This window comes from Apus apus, chromosome 10, assembly GCF_020740795.1.
Source record: "Apus apus isolate bApuApu2 chromosome 10, bApuApu2.pri.cur, whole genome shotgun sequence".
NCBI classification, from domain to species: domain Eukaryota; kingdom Metazoa; phylum Chordata; class Aves; order Apodiformes; family Apodidae; genus Apus; species Apus apus.
Window position 1 is genome coordinate 11,948,228 of NC_067291.1, and position 20,413 is coordinate 11,968,640.

Here is a 20,413-nt window from a genome sequence, read left to right on the forward strand (position 1 = left end):
GGGGAGAAAAAAGTCTTCCTTCTCTTGTTGCCGTAGTTGATTGAAAATTTTGAATGACAAACGCATCCAGGAGTGCTGCAGGTTTCGTGGAAATACTTAATTTTATTTTTTTTGACGGGAATAAATCACTCATTTCCATAAGGAATCTTAATCATATTTAGTTGACAGGTGCAAGAACTGTTTGGATAGATGGTTTTCCTTTGGGATATCTGACCTTTTAGAAAGGAGTACATTTTTGAAGCAGAGATTTTCATTCACTTTGGGGCTTTGCAAAACAGTGGGGTAGTGGCTGGGAGGAGGGGGGGAGGCTGTTTGTGTTTGCATGCATGTGTATTGGGGGTGCCTGGAACTTGAAATGAATAGTCCAAGGCAAAAATATACACTGACACTAGGAATTAACAATTAGCAGCATTATTACATGATTTTTGCTTGTTGGCAATTTTAAATTGAAGGTTTTAGTAAAAGTGACTGACAGTTTTTGCTTTTCTCTGCCCTGATCAATTAGTGTCTGAGCTGTTATGATCAGAGCTTTCAAGGGTACTGCAAATGACTGCTGAAGGTCCCAGGGCTGGGCTCTCAGCATTGAGTGGGTGAAAGTGCTGGAACAGTACAGCAGAAATCCTGTGCTCTTTACCTTCTGGAGATCAAGATGGGAGGGGTTCCCAAATTGATAAATTGACCTATACTCAGGAGATAATCAAACTTGCCCGTTATTACCAGCATTCCCAAACTTTTAATTTTCCCCCGTTTTTGTTCCCTAATTGGAACTACCTCACCCTGCAGGCTGTGCTCATGGCATGCACGGCACGTCTGCTCCTCTGGCCAGCACAAAACTCCGGTGTTTGCATTGCATTTCTTCCAAAGGCTGGTTCCATGCCTTTGACCAGTTTGCTTTAGTCATTGAAATTCTGGCAAAGCCTGCTTGATTTTATTTGTAACTTGAAACAATTTCTCTTTGCAGAGCCCCAAAGCACAAGGATGGCCAGCCCTAAAGCCACAGGGCTCTTCTGGGAGATCACTTGGCTTGCTATTGCTATCTATGCTCATCTCCAGGTAGGTAATAAACTTGTTGCTATTTTCATGCTTGGTCCTTTAACAGATGATCTTACTACACACTTCGAGTTACTGTTTTTTAAACAGAAAATTACTGAAGAAACTGCACTATAACCAAAACACTCCCAATGAGAAGGTTTTCCTTTCACTGCACTGAATTTCAAAGACATCCGTGTGGGAAATTAATAGTCTTTCTCTTCCTAGTAATACTGTACCTGACTTTTCCAAATGGAAGCAAAGGGAGATCTTGCCAGATGTGTATTGCCATGGGTCTTTCTAGGCAACACAGCTGCTCTTTGCCCCCAGGAGGTTTAGCACCTGATAAATGTTAAGAATACTGCAAGTGACAAGGGTTATATAAATACCTGGGTAGAAACATCTAAAGCATTGGAAGTCAGTGTCAGGGGGAAAGTGGTCCAAAATGGTCTTTGCTTCAAGTGTTCAATGAATACAGGAACCATGGAGGAAAACCATAGCTGCCAACTGATGTATTGCCTGACACATAAGCCTAATCAGTTCCAAGAAGTGAGTATTTCAAGAAATATGGTGTGCTGGCATGCAGCAGAGATGTTGTTTTAGTATGTCATTCTCTATACTGATAGTTCCCACAGCACAAAATGTATCAACGATTCTTCAGTCTTAAATACACCCAAATCCAGAAATGCTTAGAAAAAGACAGCTAAATAAACTGGAGATTTTTTTAAAAATCTATTTATTTAAATAAATAGCATGATTTTTGAAATATTGTAGTAGTTTTTGACAGGAAAGCAAAAAGTTTAAATAAAATCAGTGATACTGTGTTCTGTGATAGTTGTGTGCTGTTAGTACTATTGCAATGCTGAGAAATGGTGGTTTCAAACTGGAGCCTGGTGTACAGGGCATTACGTAAACATACATCCTGACTAACTTTCAATAGAAGGAAAATACAGCAGACAAAGGAAAATTCAAAAGCAGTATGAAGAACTGAGGAGACTGTACTAGACAGCTGAGTAAGCTATGAGTGATTTAGGTTGGACTTTCTGGTTTAAGGTAGTGAGACCAGGGCTCCAACCCATGCTCAGCAGTACTGCTGAGTGCACTGTGTGCTGGGAGCCATGTGTCAGCTACCTGTTAATGAACATCTCCTCTATCTGTATTATGGTTGCAGCTAGTAATGAAAGTACACTAGTTACTTGAGTCAAGACTCACCATAAAAGTAAAAATTATTAGATTTCTATTAATCATGCAGTTAACTGCAGTGTATTCAGTGTATATCCAAGCAGACATGGCAACACTGGGATCTGCTTTTTGCTTGCGTGTTTCTTATGCAAGAACAAAAATGTTACTGGTTTGCCATCTGTTCAGCTTGTATTTTGTGTGTAAGCAGTTGAGTGATGCTGTAATAACCAGCCCTATAAATGCTCAAAGTAGTATGCAAAGCTCACTTAATAGCTTTGTTCAATATGAGAATAGAAGTCCAGAGAAGGAAAATGTCAACTTCATGTTTGGGGCATTTTGGTTATGAAGAGACCTTTTTTCTTTTACAATATATTTCTTGGATTTTTTCTTTCATATTTTTCTTATTGTAGAACTGGAACCAGGGGCATAGTTTCCTCTTCTCCACAAATGGCTTGGCATAGCTTCATTTGTCTCTAAGAAAAAAACCCCAAACACATTGTAGTAATCAATAGGCTATTGTGAGTAGCTCTATGAACATTTCTATCCAGGTCAAATTTTTTGGTCTTGTTTGTCCTGTAAAATACTCTAATCGATTTAGTATATTCGAGTCATTAGCCCTGAATCCAAATCTTGTAGGAGCCCCTTCTGCTCCTAAGTTTTAGGTATTTTATCATAATTTTAGACACATTAAAGGTATTTTATATTGCTTAACATAACATTTTTGGTATCCAATAACCATTAATTCTTTAATTGGTTGCTTGGGGCCATGCTATATGGACCACACACAGTCGTTCTACCATAATATTCTACCATAGCTTCCACTTGTGTTGGTTTTGGCTATTAAAGTGCTTATGTCTGGAGCTAATCAATTAGAAACAATTGGATGCTGGGCAAGGTCACAAGTCTATGTCATGTCACTTACGTGCAATTGATTAATTTCATCCTGCTTGAGGCAGGTAGAGAATAAAATAATGACCATTGAAAAAGAATGTGGTAGAAATGTGGTAGGAATGTAAGGCAAAGAAAACTCAAACATGAGAAGTTGTGAAAAAAAGGTAGCTGTTACTGAGAAGAAATGAAATTTAACTTTGGTTATAGGAGCTCTTCTGATTCCTCATAACACAGTAACATGCACAGCATGGTGTTTAGCTGGACTTCAGACTGAACTCTGCCCTTACAGATATGCAACTATTTTGTCAAGAGCAGATTAGTGGCTTCACTAGTAGGTAAGTTAAATTTCATAGGATAACTCACTGAATAGCTGACCACTGCAGAGCTGTATGTTCATCTGATCTGTCACAAGCAGGGGCATAAACTTGATTGAAGAGGAGATCACTTCCAGACTAGCCTTGGCTGTGTTCTTTTGCACACACACAGTCTGTTTTCTCTGATATGTGCCAATATAAATGAAATAAACGAAACTGCATTAGTCTAAAGCCAATGGTAATCTAGGCAAATGATATCTATGTGTTTTTCTTTAAAGCAAAAAAAAAACTGCCATCAAATGGTAGCAGCAAAATGGAATAATTTATTATTTTGAAATATTTAAATGATGAATCTATCAAAATAATTTACTGTATTCCACTGGCTATGTGTATTTGTGAACATTAACTAGATCCATGGCCTTGAATTTAAGTATTCATGTGTATTTATTGCTAAGTATGGTGTAAAAAGCACCACATTTCTTGCATGATAGCAGATGAGCTATCAATACTAGAGGCTTGAGAGAGTTAAGCTAATAAATTAGAAGTGTTCAAGTCCAATTTTGCTGGTTTTAAGTTCTCTTGAGTATATATGGCTCCATGTTGGTAATTGAAAAGACAGGATGTTCAGCCTGATAACTCACTCTTTCTTAACCTTGTGATAACATTTTATTACATCATTCAGCTAGATGCTGTTATATTTATTATGAAATATATGCAAGGCTGTATATCTGTATACTCTTACTAACAGATTAATGGCAGCAGATGGCTAACAGATTCATATAGACAAATATATATCATCAAGAATTTTACATATGGAATCGGTTTAGATTTATTCTCTGGTATGTTGTTTTCAAATCAGGAATATGCTGACATTTTCTTAGGTTCCTCCCATCCTAGTTAAACCCTCTACAAGTCAGTCCATTTCACCTCCAAAGACCATGGGGTTGCTAATATCTGAGGAGGGAATAACAGCAAACACTATATTTGGATATTAAAGAAGCTTTAGCTCTGGATTTATATGGAAGGGAAAGATTCATAGGTCACATATTCATTGAATAAACTTTTGGTTGCTCCCATGATTTATGGTTCAGCAATCCCTGCCTGCATTATGTTTTTTTCTATCTGTGATATTTTGGATGTAAAGGATATACATGCTGAAAACATTATCTTATTCAAAATGATTCTGCCATAACAAATCTTCCCAAAACTACCAACATAGCAAATGTCTTTAAGGTTGAGTTTTGCAAGGCCAAAAATCTGATGTCCATTATATGACATAGTGGACTTGGAGACATCTTTGTGGAAAACCTTTGGAATATTGTTTTACAGTCACTGGATGTGTTGCACACTGATATTAAGAAAATAGATTATGTTCTACATGCCATACAATAGTAATGATTCTTAAATCTCCAGTAACTTCAATAAAAAATATCAGGATGAGATTTGCAAGTTCAGAGTTAAGTCTGAAGCAGTTTCACTTTTATGTAGGCAAGTTGCAATTCTGCACCATCTGGAGTTTTGCCATCAGCCTCAACAGGTCTGTGTTTTGAAGTGGTTCCTAGTTTGAAGATTGAAATGCCTCTACTACAGACCAATAACACTTCTGAGACTCTAGAAGTGTTCTAACTTTAAACATTCATTGTTATTGACAAGGTTGTAACTCAGTGCAGCATTACCAGAAAACTTGTGTCAGTTTCTAAACTTGCTTCAAATTTATGACTAATAATGATCACTCAGCCAGTACTCATAGGATCTGAACTGCTGTTACCCCCAATTTACAATCCAAGAGATTTGAATTGCCAGAAAAATTATGAAGAATGTCCTGTGACTTGAGACACAAGCTATGTATGAATACTTATTTTACAAAATGTACTCATAAAAAATTTAAGTCAGCTATTGGAGATGAACAAGAGCACACATGATACTGGTGAAGGAGTCCTTTTACTGTCTCATTTATTTGTTTTCATTTTCTTAGTAAATATTTTTATTGTAGTGAGTTATGCTTGCAGTGATACAATTTAGGAAAATCAGCTCAAGCACAGTCCAAACCTGTTCATTCGGATGTGAAAAAGGTGGTTTAATCTCCATATCCAGCCAGGTTTCAAATTCTGTATCTACATCTTCAGACATGGGTATGAGCTCTCTCTGTGATGATCATTTATGTTGAGTTCACACTAAAAACTGAGCAGAGATTCTCTAATCAGTTTTGTGTGTAGCTGCAAATTGCTGGTTCCAAAATGAGGTAGCCAAAGATCAAACACTTCTAGAGGACCCTCATCTCTAGGAATAATCTCTTGCAACAGCCAGTGGCTTCTATTTTATCTTGAAAAAACAGCGAAGAAACTAAGGAGTAGCTCTAGGATAATCTTTGGTTTTAGCAGATACTTGAATGCTTAATCAATGATAATTACTAATTCAGATCTTCTTGGTGCAGCTGGATCCTTCATATTCCTTGCCAAATTGGGGCATAAACGACATAGGGTGGCAGTTTCACACGCTGCACCAAATGCCTTTGCACACAGAAAATGGAGGTGATTAATTATACTGATATTAAAGCCCTTTACTATTAATTTGGAAATAATAATTTGGCAATCCAAAATAATGAGTTTTTCTTCCAAAGAATGTACATTTTAAGACCAGAGTCCTTGCTATTTGTTTTACTCTTAGAACCTGTAGGGTTCACATATTTGTGTCTTTATCTGCAATTTTGGACTTGAAGCTTTTCTTAAAATAGTTCTCCATGCTCACCTGAATTCAGGGCCTGGGGTTTAAGTAAACATCAACTATAAAGTGACTTTCCATTAAGTAGTAAAATACATTTGTTTTGTTGATAGTGGAAGCAGATTTAGAATTGTGCCTCTTCACTTGTTTGTATTGTAAGGCTATGCAAGAAATCTTTGAGCATGAGTTATATCATACTGTGCAAATGTTGTACTTTTCAGTCACTGTGTTGTTAAGGTTTTAGATATTTGATAATACTGAAGATAAAGTCTTGTGGCTGCTTGCAGTCCAACACAGCCTTACTCCAACAATTCCAGTGTAATTGCTATTATGCAAAATCTCTGTAAAACAGAGGGAGCTTGTGCATGGTGAAAGAGTGGGTTTGTTTTTGAAGTACAGTTTGCTAGTGAGCACAGCATTCCAGAAGAGACACTGAATATAGCCATGGCAACTCTGCAGAGACCACTAAGACCTACGTAGGAACTGTATAGTGCTGCAGTTCTGATATGCCCTCTGCACACACTTTGTCACTGATAAAGAAGTAATTCCTTTGGGTTTTGAAAGCATGTATATAGCTTTCTTTCCCATAAGAGGAGAACTTTTCTTGAGATTAGCTGAAGTATGTACACTGTCAAGGGCTCTTGAACTTAAGGGTCATAGTTTCAAAATGGCCTCACTCCAGCTTCTAGGAGGATGTACAGTTCTACAAACTCACTTTTTGGTGACTGTCAGCTAGGCAAGGATCCTAAACTTAACGCAGATATAGCAGCATTTTCAGAAGGGTCTATGTGATGGAGAGGCTTTGTTTGGTGATTTTTCAGTAAGATTTGAAATATAAGTTAAACACAAATGCTGCTAAGTACTTAGCTGTACTACTAGGTATTTAGCTGGATTTTTTGAAACAAGTGACAATGTAAATTTCAAATAATCCAATGGGAACCACTAGGTACCTTGGACACTTTCAAAAGTCTGGTTAAGCATCTATTATCTCATTTAGCTGATTAAACCAAAACTTTCACCCTTAAAACTCTCTTGAAAGAATAGGTTTCTGGGTGTGTAAATTCTAGTACCCCGGTGTGTAGATATTTGATATTACTTGAGAAGTGCAAGTACAAGTCTCACGTTTTTATAAAGGGAGGGCAGTTTTTGAAAACGTGGCTTAATATATCCCTTCCAGACAGCATATTACATAAATTGTTTAGGAACAATGTTATTTCTGTTTCTAATTTTATATTTATTAGATTTAACATCATTATGGAGAGAAAATGAAAACAGTATTCTCAGTCTGTTTTGAGAAATGTGGTTTCCAAGAATTGTCAGTTTGTCATGCTTCTGGATCCACTAGAAACACAGTGAATGCAAGTCAGCTCAACTGAATTGTAAAACAATATTAAAAATGCATTTAGGATTGCAATTACTAGATAGTTGTTGTATGCTAACTGTTGTCATTTGTGTCACGGTGGGAGGTCACAACTGAGTAATGATGCTGTTTCGTAGCATTAAGTAAGTGGAGCATTTGTTTATATGTGGAAACATGTATTTATTTATGTAATGTTTTTTCTGTCATCAGGTGCTTTGCCAAAAATTGAAGCTGCTTAAAATTTATAGGAAAGTCACTTGTGCATGCAAGCAGAACAGGGTATAGTTTATAGTGTGTATATGTGAAAGGACTTACAGAGGCTTACTCTATAGTTAATGCAGACATAGAGTTTTAGCTGCTTGATCTATTACCTTTTAGTATCATCAGAGTAAGATGACATGGACACACCTGCACTGCCACGGAATGAGAAGAATAAGGGATTGTGTCCTCTCAAGCTGTTTGGCATTAAATGTTTCTTGGACTGCACCTTGCAGAAGCTCTTAGAAGGCTGCAGAAACTGGCTTTATTCCCAGCTGGCTGATTCAGCAAGAATTTAACTAGGTCCAAAAAAAGTTCCCCCCTTTTGTTACAATTTCCCTGGTTATATGTGTGGCTGCTCCAGGTCATCTACTGGGATGGAGAAGTGTGAAAGGACAATGCAAGTACTGGTTACAATATGCTCAGATTCACCTCTTCTCTCATGGGGGTTTTCTTTGCTTTCCCAGCTACTGTAGCCTCTTGTTGGACATAGCAGTGGTGTGGAAGCAGAAGGCTAAACAAGCTCAGTGCTCTCTGTGGATGTATAACAAATGAAATATGCTAAAATATGGTTTGGCTTCCTCTCTTGAGAATCTCTTTTTATTGGATGTTTTCAAGGTCTCATTACTCATTTGGTGTTTTGTTTTCTCGAGTCTCCAAATAGTTTTAAATTGTTCCCTAGTGGACTAACATGGATGTTGACTGAAAAAACCAATAGCTTAGTAGTGTCTTGAGTATTGCCTACTTGGTAGATGACGTTCTAGTTGGAAACTGCCAGGTACAGCCCACATATTAGTGATTCTTTCAGCTGATCTCATCAACATTTTTTTTAGAAAGCAGAAGAGGGAATACATCTGTCACTGGAGAGATGTGTGTGCTATGTAGGGGTTTTACTAATGCCAGTACTGATAAGACTGCTAGAACAGGCTCTGTTTTGTTGGTCTGATTTCAGATCTATATTCATATTAATATAAGGCACTTTCTTGTGACTAACAATTACACTTTTCCTCCATACTCAGATGAGTCTTTTCATGAAATAGCCAGCTCAGGGCTTGGTTAGCAGTTAACTGGGCAAATTGAATGGTGGGAAGTCTGTGAAGGGAAGGTGTAAAACACAGCAAAGGGTATCACCCTTTCACCGTGTGAATTCCTGGTCTGCCCACACTTGAGTACTGTATACAGTTCTGATCCCTTTCTGAACGGGGTGGAAAAGCTAGACAGGATCAACTGGTAACTTGTTTCTTCCAGTGGCATTAAATAAAACATTCAAAACAAAAACATGTGTTTGTACTCCATGTAATGATCTTCGGCACTCCTTGCCATAGGCTTTTCCTGAGTAGAAGGTTACATGGATTTCAGGGGAGGAAGGACGAGTACTGGGAAGATCCACTAAACACTAAAATATAGACAAAGCACAGCAGGCTAAGAAAAGTAGGTGAGTCCAGGGAAGTATTGCACATACTTACTCTGGTCATGCTGTTTGGGTGTCCAGTTATGACTTCTGTCAGAAGCTGACGAGCTAGATAGATCATGGATCTGCACCAGTTCAGCTCTTCTTAAATGATTTTGATGTTCTTTGGGGGTCTATGCTTGAGTGTTCTTGAACTAGAAGTTGGAACCAATGCCTAGACCAGCTGTTACTTGTGACACATTTTTTAAAAAACAACATTAAAGAAATACATGCTCGAGGTGTCTCTGGAGGTATATCCTCAGATGCATAAAAACTTGCTCAGAACTTGCCCAGGTGCCAACATTCTGAGCTTCGTCGTGTCTGCCTGGTGCATTTATTTTTATGACATTATTTTTTTTTCTTTACAAACATTTTTATTGTATTTCTGGTGCATTTTCAAATTTTAAAGTTTTGGAATTATTTTTAAAGTATGCAAGGAAATTTGGGTCACCTTGCTTAATTGCTAGAGTATTTTCTTGTTTTTAAACAAACACTAGTATTTCCTTGAGCAAGATAAATAGAGAAACGGCTTCTGATGTTTTACTAAATAAGGCTTGGCTTAAATTCCACTTTCATTATGTGGTCAGTCCTTCTGTAAGACACAAATATTCCAGACATTTTCCCTGCATGAGTGAGCACTTGCCTTCACCCCAGTGTGAAACTGTGCACCCAAATGCTTTTCCCATTTCCTCTTCCTACCTTTCAGTTTTATTTAGTTCAAATTTAGAACACAATAGGTTGGTTAAAACTGTAAGCCTCCCGAATGCCATCTTAATGAATGGGTTTTTACCATGCAGCTGTTTATCTTCTACTAAGAGGAAACTATAAATGCTATAAATGTATTTTTAATGCCAGGAGCTGGGCTTAAAATGCCATTACTTATCCAGTGGGAATAGATTTGAAAATTAGTAAGCAATTAGATCAGTAGGCAAATACATTTTATTTAATGTTTCAAGTCTCATGGGCCTTTCAAATATCCTGTTAGCATCACCTGTTCTTAACTTGCAACCTTTTAAATCTTTACCTAGTGTTAAGTAGCAGTGTTACTTTGAAAAGGAAATTTTCCTGTATATTTTTAATTTTTATTTTAGCTGAATTTTAATGTTTTAAAAAAACAACACAACAGAAAACCTGCATAGTTTCTCCATGGGCAACAGAGATGTACTGGGAACACTAAGCTTTTCTTGGAGAGAATGTCTTCCTGTAGATAACCATCTTGAGAAGGGCTTTAGCTGGGATAACAGAACATGTGGGACTTGTTCTGATCTTTTGAACTTGCTTAAATTATGTCCTTAGCAAACATCAGTGATGTATTTGTTTATAATTGCTTATTTTTCTTGCTGAATTAGACCTCTGTGAGCCATCTGTCATATGCCACATAGAAGCCACTGTTTAGAAATAGGAAAAATAGAGAACTGTAAACTTTTTTTATTGTTTCAAATGTGATGGCCCGTCCTTGAGAAAAATGAAAAACATCATTGTCCTCTTCACCTGTATTATAGGAGTGTCCCATCATTCTTTGTCTGCCAAAGTTTGCATTGAATCAGTGGTAGTATGAAAACTCTCAGCCTAGGCACTGTAAAACCTCACTCCTGTAAAAGGTCCAGGCTGGAGAGCCCCCTGGACTTCATTAGGTTACTGTGCCACAAGGAAAACCTTATTTTGTAAAATTCAGGCTTTCTACTTCAACAACACGACATTCTGCACTTGAATTACAGTGCCAGTGAAGTCTACAGGCACTATGTGTGAGACATCAGTGGGAGTTTTCCCTGAGTGAGACCTGCACATAGGAAGCAAACTGAGGCTGAATTTCATTAGTACTAACTAGCTGGTTATTATATTTCCTATTGTGTGGTGTGAATCATTTCACCTCCACATAACTGCTAAGGACAGGTGGCATTTAAATCTGTGTCTGCAGCTGTTAGTTTTCTTGAAAATCATCTGTATTTATCTATCTGGGGAAAAAAAGGCAATGTTAACAAAAAATATAATTTCCTTGTTGTTTATAAACCTTGCAAAATTTGAAGGGATTTCTATTTTTTTACATGTAACTTTTTTATTGTGTGTCATTGAAGACCATTTTATCAGGTGTCCCTGACCATCCATGTTGGCAGGAATTTCTCCAGACTACTGCAGAGGGAAATACAAAAACAGTCCTTAGAGCACGTATGCTATTTTTCAGGAAAGCTGAAGCAGAACATGGAAATTCACTTTTTAAAATTTCGTGTGTGTTTTTGTCCCTTTGCTGTATTCAGGAGATTCCTTTCAGCCTTTTAAAGGGCTGCATTCTCCACTGCATGGTGCAGTTCTGGTAATGAAAACAGAGGGAAACACAAGCACACCATCAATAAGGAAGATAGAGAGTTGATTTCTACATGTAGCATTTTGTCTGTGCTTATGAAAATTGACATCATGGTGTTGGAATGTTGACCGTGTTTTGCATTTTGCTAGCTGCTTTTACTGGAAAGCATGTGTTTCAAAGGGAGTTTTCAATTTTTATAAGTCTTTGCCTCCATAATAGCCCAGTCTTATTTTGAATGTAGACTTCAGCTATGAATAAAATTTAACTCGTGAAGTAAAAGATTCCTCTGGCACAGAATCTGAATGACTTACACAAACATTAACCAATAATGTGCATGTCTGGATCAGAATAGTCAATCCAACCTTTGTGTTTCACTCAACATTGTCTTAGTCTGTTAAGAATGACTTACCTTGAAAATAAGGATACCGAGTTCTGAGCATTTCTTCTCAAGAAAAGCTGTATTAAGTATGGAGAAAGCATAGTTGGCTGCACAAAAACAGTTCTTTGTGTGGAATTTTCACTAATGCGGTTTCTTGGCTTCAGATGGATCTGTGAAAGAAGTGAGCTGAGAAGTGAAGAAAACAGGCTAGCAGCAATGAAAAAGTGGCAGTAGCCCTTCATCTTGAGAGTAATCTTGCCAGATAAAATTGGCAAAATTAGATTAGATTATCTTTCAGTAATGGGTTTGCCTCTCCCTTCAACTTTCATAATACAACTCATTTTCCCAGAGTTTGTGTTATATGCTCTGTAGAAAGTTGGCAACCCAAGTTTCTCATGTCATCAACTCTATGCGGTCTCCTGAGAGAAGAGCTTCCTGGTACAACATCCTTGCACCTGCTAGTTCTTTCCTAGCTCTTCTCAAAATCAGACTTCTCTGAACCCCTTCACAAAATACTCCATGCTACTTAAGCAGTTTAATTTTTATAGCAATGTGATTCCCCAAGTGATAAGGGACAGATCTAGTTCCATTAACTTGTCCTTGCAAAGAAGGACCCAAATTCTTGGTGGTATATTCAGTGTCTAAGATTGATGGGTTTGAAAGAGTTTGACATCTGCAGTTTTCTGAGAAATTACATCTGCATCTTCAAATTAAATCAAAGGCAGACCTTTTAGGTGGTGATGTGCAATGTTGAAAGCCTCAACTCCCTGCTGAAGTTTAAGACTATTCCTGTATGTATACTGTATGGAAATAAGTGCATGTATAGTGCATGCAATTGCACTAACAGTCTCAGGAATGAGATTGTCTGTAGCTGGGTTTTAGTCTGAATTGTGTTAGATAACTGCAAGTTCTTGAAGCACTATTCTCTGTATAACTTACAGGATTGCTTATAAAGTACTACACAATGGTTCACCCTTGTGGTCTTTCAGTTGAGAAAATACACACAAGCACATCTTTTTGCACAGCTAAATGAGAATGTGGATTAAGAAAAATGAGGAGTGATGTTTCCTGTGAAAAGGTGATGCAGCTTGCTAGGCTGAATACCTGCTTGAACTGGGGCTTACAGCGGTATGATTGGTCTTGTAAAATGGACACCAGCTTCCCTGCACTATCTTAAATTTTGTTCAGCTTTTAAAATACTGGTGAAGCTAATCTACATCTGTTTCTCTATTTGGAGGGCTGCCCTAGGAGCCTGTGCTGTTTGTGTGGGCTGCTAGCACCAGATGATCCCTGCTGTAGTCATTTTTCTCTCTGTGGATTTGCATGAGAGTTGGTGTGGTACTCAGTTCTTCTGCAAGGCTCTGGAGCTCTGTGAAGGCTTCTCAGTAGGCTTAATTTATTCATGGCTGTTGTTATGGAGGGCATGTAAAAGCTCACAGTTTTCAGAGATGTAAACTGGCTCAGAGGGCTCTCACCTGTCTGTCATTTTCCTGTATCTTTTAAATAAAAAACCATAACACTTAACAAATTTTTTTAAAAAACATAATTATTCTTAATATTTCATCACATTTTGATGTGAACAGCTAACTTTCCATCTGAAATGTTCAATTCTTAATTGTCATGATAGCTGCCTATGACTTTAATTTGTTATTTCTAGAATCCTATTTCAAGTGCAGCAAGATTTGTGCAAGTTTTATTGTTGGGGTGAAATTTAAACTTTATTAGGATTAAGTGTTTAATAGTATAATTTGCTGCCTATGTTGCAAATAGAAATGGCTATGAATAGATCCTCTGTAAAAAAAAATCTAAACAAACACTTGATATGTTATGTAAGGATTTAAATCCAATATGTTGGTTTCTTTAACTAAAGGAAATTATGAGAAGAGGTTTGCAAAGAAGGGTTTATTCTATTAACTTCCATTTCTTTAAAACATTTCTCAACTCCAGTTGAATTTGGTTTTTGTGTTTCGACTTTGTTTAAAATGTTCTGTACATAACTTCCTTTGTTCCTTGAATGTTATTCTGGATATAGTACAAATTGGCTGTTTTTCATACACTTGAGAGGAGAAAAATATTATTGGTAGTAGGTGGAATATTTATTTAAGTGGGGTGCCCTGTTTTTCTATTTGTCCACTCACAGTAGACTTGAGGATTTAAGTGTAAGGTTTCCTGTTATATTACTGGAATTTTTAAATGTAATTTTTATACCTTTTAAAGAACGGGAAGAAAGGCTCTCCCTTTCCTACATGTCTCTTCAGCCCCCAGCCTCTCAGGATGGGGTAGTACAGAGCACGTTGATTTACAATAAGTATCAGGTTTTGGCTTAAAGCTGAAGGAGTAAAAACAGGAAGGCATCACAGCCTTGTGATTTCTCAGTCTGCAGGAGGCATTTGATTAATGTGTGAAATGCTGGTGATTGGTTTGGATTCTTAAGGCTTTTAGACAATTTGGAATGATTGTGTTTGAAAATGGGAATTAATAGTTTTGGTTTATTTTGAGATTCAAAGACCATAATAAATCTTCTTGCAAGGGCATTTTGACTTGTAGATTTTATTATTGTCCTATACTTCCTTTTAAAGTGTGTAGGTGCTTTTTTGAGGACTTTATTTAAGTAGGTAATCAGGCTTTCTTTTAGAAATTGGTTGTATTTTTTATAGAACAATTTGCAATCAGCTCCTTCCTCTGTTATTAAAGCTGGAGTAACACAAAATGACAGGAATTGTGGCATGCATCATCTTAACTCTAAGGAAGAAAAAGCACATAGGGAAGAGGCAAATCTCAGTAATTTTTGTTCTATTTTGTGGTTGGTTTTTTTTGTTTTGTTTTTCAGGAGGGCAACAAATTTCAGACCTTGTGTGAATGTGTAGGATTCCCTTCCATGTTTCTACCAGGAACTATAAAAAGCTTGTATGAAGGCACAGAATAATTACAGCCTGAGCCAGGCCAGCAAGTTGGCTTTTTTCACTATAATCAGGATAAAAGAACATCTCTCTTGGCAAAAAGAACTGGGCTCTGAAATAGAGATGTTCTGGACTGATAATTTCAAGTACAGCCAAACTTGCAGAGAAATACACAGGTTAAGATTTATACTCAGGTCTTGTTATTTAAAATGGATGCTGTTTAGGCTTTATATAATAACATTTTACTCTGCACAGAGTGCAGAGGAAGACAGCCCTGTAAAAAGTGCAAGTGAAAACAGGACTTCAGCACTGCTTCACTGTGAGAGTGAGATGATTGTTTACAATTTGTAAAGCCCTAGAGAATGCCAACAATAATTAAGCAGGACAAAAATAGATTAAGTGAATCATTAAGAGCACAGTATTTCACTATATTGTGTAGGTTCTGCTTCAGTAGTTTATAGTGTCATGGTTGCCTTCAGTCTGAGAAGTCATAGATTCGTAGGGCATCAGGAATCTTCTGCAGTTAAATAAAAGGGTAGATGAATTTATTTCCCTGCCTTTGCACAGTCCATTGTTCTTGGATTCTGTCTGTATTTTGAAAAGTCTTAAAATGCTAAAGACAAACATATGAAAATCTGGAACCATGCTAAAGCTTTAGATATTGAACTGTTAGGGTTGGCCTCCTAACTCACATTAGCTTGTACTGGCAAACTAAGAGCTGACTGTGGATAAGAAAATTCAGGGGAGGTTATTGCCACAGATCCATCCAACACTGCTCTGGAATAGTTGAAAAATATTCTGTACGAATACTGCCCTTCTGTAAATCTTTAAAATTAAACTATGCTGTCAAGAATTCCATTTAACCTTACATGCAAATGGTAGCAGTAAAATAAAAGCTGATAAATATCCAGGCACTGGATATCTATTGCACTCTTAGAAATCAGGTGTGTATTGGGAACTCTGCATTTCCCTTGCCCTGGCAGTTTTTAAAAGTACCGAGCGGAGCATTGCTTGTATTACAAGAGGCATGACAGCTTCTCAAAAGACAAGGTCAAGTGAACAAACCAAGACTGTGTATCCTTTTAGAATTCAGTATACAAAAGCTAATTTTGAAAACCTGTTCCTTAGTAGCTGTCCTACTTCTGAGGAAAAAGTAGTGCATTCCACTTTGAAGCAGGGAAGGCTGAATGACTCACCTAAAAGCTGTCTGTGTCACTTAGAGTTAATTACTGATTTTGCATGCAAGACAAAAGCATTAAGAGATTTTGATTGTACCACTAGCAATGATAAGAACCCATCCCTCCACAGCCTTTCCTGTATTGGTCAAGGTAGGAGGACCTTTCAGTAGCTTGATGACAGCATCTACTTCCTGCCTGGTCTTGTCTTATTTTCTGTTACTGGCAGATTCCTTGAAATGCCAGTAACAGGGTACATGCTGAAGTATTATCACCCCTACAGTTAGACTCTTCTAACTGCTGGATAAGAGAAGGAAACTAGGCAGCTTATCTTGCTAGCCATCTGCTGTGCCTCCATAAACTCCAAAGCAGTATTCTGAAGGAGTAAAATTATTCTGTTACACTTCCCGTAGAAAGATTATCATTATTGGAAAGCACTGCATGACTTATGACATGTCTCAGTTCATTTGTCCTGGGAGCCATCCACTGTATGTACACATCTGCTTCTGTACACCCACACAGGATGGGAAGATATTCCTCCACAGGAAGGTCTTCCGTTCCCTCAGTGTGCAGGTGGTATGTTTTGGCAAATCACGTATTGTGGATGTGGTAGCCAAATTCCCAAGATTAATGCACACACAGTGAAGGAATTCACTCTACTTCAGCTATTTGAATGAGAATGCAAGATGGGTTACTAGGAGTATAATCACATGACCCATCTTCCAGCATTCCTCCTGTGATACCTGTTTTAATCAGTTATACCGCTCCTGGCAGTATACCCTGAGAGAGCTAAAAAGGTAAGTTGGTGAGATCAGTCACAGCGAACACACTTGGCGCTTAAGATATTTAAAAAGGAAATGCAGAGTGTTTAAGAGGGTGTCATACTTTTTAAAATTCCAAAACACTAGACAACCTCTTGCCTTTGAATGACAGACCTTCTTGTGTGTTTTCCATTCTTCATGCTTTTTCTGTTGTACTGTTCAGTGAATGTCTTTGTATCATTTTAAAACTGCTTAATGGAATTTCTTTGCTGGTCATGGAAGATGAGTGATAAAGCTGTGTTGAAACTATCATGATTAGAGCTGGCATCCTGTTCTGAATTAGCAGTTTCTATTTTCATTTTAAGTCTGACTTGCTCAGCTGTGTCCTTTAACAGTTCAGCAATTCCAGTTCATTTGGAGGACTTATTTCATTCTTTCCAGCTACAGATCTTGTGTTTATCTTTTCTCACCTCAGTAAGAGCCCTTTCCCCTCCACCATATCAGTCCTCCAGCATTACTATACACATGTAGAAGAATCAAAATGAGTCATTAAACTAATGACCATTAGTCTTAGCAGTTGTCAGTGAACAGATGCCTGCAGTGCCTGTCATGTGAGCTTTTAATTGCCATTTTTTTTTTTCCAACTAAAGCAGAGTTATCTAAGTAGAGGCTTACTAGTAAGTGAAATACTGCCAGTTAATGCTAGTAGATGAATTGTGATCAGGAAGGGGACAATTTTTAGATTGCTGGTCCTCTTTCATATTTGGTCTCACTTAATTTGGAGACTTTGCTTTTTTGGGGGTGTGCATCTGCTTCTTCTGTTACATTATTTGCTTTTTGTTCTCTTATTGACCTTTTTCTAGTCAGCCTTTGTTTTTTTAATGCTGACCAGTGTGTCTGTCTGGCTCAGTACAACACACAGTTAAAACCTTGCCTTGCTTGAGACACTTTCACTGGCAAGAAAGAGACAAAGGCAAAGTACACTTTGAGAACAACCACTGTCTCTCTCCCAGAAAACTGAGTACATGAGAAAATGAATGGATCAAAGATATCAAGACTAACATCACTGGGCTGAGGGAATAGCCAAGTTGACATTTAAATGAGGCTAAATTAAATATGTAACAGTGTGGATGCATGCATGGAGAGGTGAGTTGCCGTGTTTGAACAGTGGGCCTGGGTCAGGGAAGGTATTGCAGCAGGTGGAATTGTTCATGGTGCTAGAAGTCTGTGGCAAAAATTTCAAAGTGGTAGATGAGCAACTGAGATTTTGATAAGACAAAGATAATTTCTTTGCGAAAATGGCTTACTAGGAAGTAGCATGCTTTACCTGATGGTTGGTGTAGCAGTATTCCTGACATCAGGAAAGCACAAAAAGCTTAAAAACTGCATTTGAGACTTAGAGACTGCGTGCTGGGAACAGTTTCTGTCGGGAATTTCTATTTAAAATCATGCTGAAACAGGTGTGCACATGTGGAGGGCACTTGGCTGAAAGGCATTCACCTCATGTGCCTTGTTAATAGCTTTAAACCAACATTCCTACAGCATAGCCATGACCATTTAACTGCTTCCTTATTGTGAAAATGTGCCTGACTGAGTCAGCGTGCTAGGCTGCTCGGCCCACAAACCCTGCAAAGGGACTTACTGCAATAGAGAAAGAAGAGTAGATGAAGAACTGGGTTAATGTCACTAAAATTCAGAAGTGGTGAACGACTAGCAGTGGAAAAGTCACATTTTCCTCAGCATGTGTTAGACACATTCATGTGCTGAGCTGTTGTAAATCATGTTAACCCGAGAGTCAACATCTGGCTGTGGCATTCTCTACAGTTTAATTTCTTTCAGGTGAGAGAGGATTCATCAGCTAGAGGTAACAGGGAGAACCATTTTGATTATTTACACTTGTATTCAGGGTGGTCTGTCTTTGTAACAACACCAGCAACCCCCCTACCCCTCTTGGGAGATATGTTGACAAGATGGTAGCAGGCACTTTGAGTGCTCCTCTGAAAAAGGTGGATAAAGAGCAGTGTTAGCCCAAGCTCTCCTATTCTGAGGGACAGCAGTACCAGGAGTTTTTGTGTAAGTATTTTGGTCACTCATGGGTGCTGTTAGGCTACTGCACACCACCTTGCCCATCTTGTCTGAGGAAAAAGGAGAAAATTGTTTCTGATGTTAAAAGACACTAATATAGCACAAAAACCCTCAAGCCCCTACAGTCCCATCCTAAGGCCTAGATCAGAAGCTAGGCAAGTTCAGAGCAAATATATACAGAATTTTAGCAATCAAGTTTATTTGCTGTGGAAATAATATACATACCAGGTGTATTTCCTTTTCCTTGATACACTCTGAACTAGCTGAATATTTAAAAAAAAATGTTTCTTATTTAAAAAAAGAAGTGATAGACTTATGACAGAAATTACTTCACCTAGTTCTGTGGCCTGTGTTGTGCAGGTCATCTTAGTGCCCTTGGAATGTACAGAAGCTCTGGCGCCACTGAGGTCAGTTTCTTGGGCAATTTTGCTCCATTAATCTGTATATTCATAAACCTTTACACAGCCTTATCTATGTATATTTACTCTTTGTGGAAGTCACTGAAATAGGTCAGCAAACACTGCTGATCAATGAAGATTGTTCTTGCATCTTGGAGCTATTTCATTCTTAGTTATTTTAGTATAGCTGGGTGACCTTTGTGTGTATGACATTGAGTATCTTCTTTTTTAGAGGGATATTTGTGTCTTACAGAAACTGATTTTATTTATCTCTGAAGATTAATCTTGCCACCTGATTCTTCAGCTTACTGAATTATGCCTATTGATATGGTATTTACAGGGCTATCTGAGGGTCTCATCTATCGAGAAGTTTTGTGATGGTAGATGTTGATTGTCAGAAACTTTCTAGCTTTCTGATCTGTCAAAGCTGCTTAGTTGCATGGTCTGCTGGTTCTCCTACTTGAGTTTTGGGCTGCTTGATCTTCAAAATAGTTGCATCAAAGATGTATTTTCTTACTGAGAAATTGTCCATTCTTGGTGACTGAGTTTTCCTCTTTCCAGGTCCGTTTCTATTGTGATTATTTGTGATAATTTGTGATAATTGTGATAATTTACAGTAGCAGGGAAATTCCATATGTTTCATCTACCATTCAGTCATGATAAACACCACGCTGTTGCTGATGACAGCATTGCCTAAACAGTGTGCAGTGAAGAGAAATTACTAGTGCCAGGGCAGACTTTTCTGGGGCTGCATTCTTGCCTGTATTCCCCTGCCACCTGAATCAGAGCAGATGTACTGAGACTGAGAGCAGGGAGAACCTCCCTGTCGCTGGCAGTGCAAGGCTGGGCAATGCACTGCAATGTGTGATACAGAGTCACTGCTCAGCCTTGCCCATGTTACAAGGGTTTCTGTTTATAATTGCACCTGTGAACATCTTTAACATCAAGATCTTCAGTATTCAGCTCTGAAGTATATAGTGGTTTAGGATTCTTTTTTCCCTTTGCGCCGTGTTTTTAATACCATTCCATTGCCCCACACGTTTCCCTTCTTTGTGTTTTCATTATACAACAGGAATTCTCATAAAAATCTGGATCCGCCACTGCTTTTAGCAGGTGTTTGCCTTTTGAGTGCCAGAGTTTTTTCCCTTATGAAGCTTATGGATGAGAATTGCACTGCCCTTAGGCACAATTTCAACTGGAGTATATGA

At 37.9% G+C, this 20,413-nt stretch overlaps 1 protein-coding gene across 1 annotated transcript in view; it reads left to right on the forward strand.

Annotated features, from left to right (window-relative positions):
• ADAMTSL3 (ADAMTS like 3) overlaps positions 1-20,413 on the forward strand; it is a 177,208-nt gene continuing 156,795 nt past the window's right edge. Inside the window, 2 exon segments of the mRNA XM_051628117.1 lie at positions 1-81; positions 962-1,053. Of these exon segments, the coding sequence (XP_051484077.1) occupies positions 54-81; positions 962-1,053 (120 nt within the window). The 5' untranslated portion in view covers positions 1-53.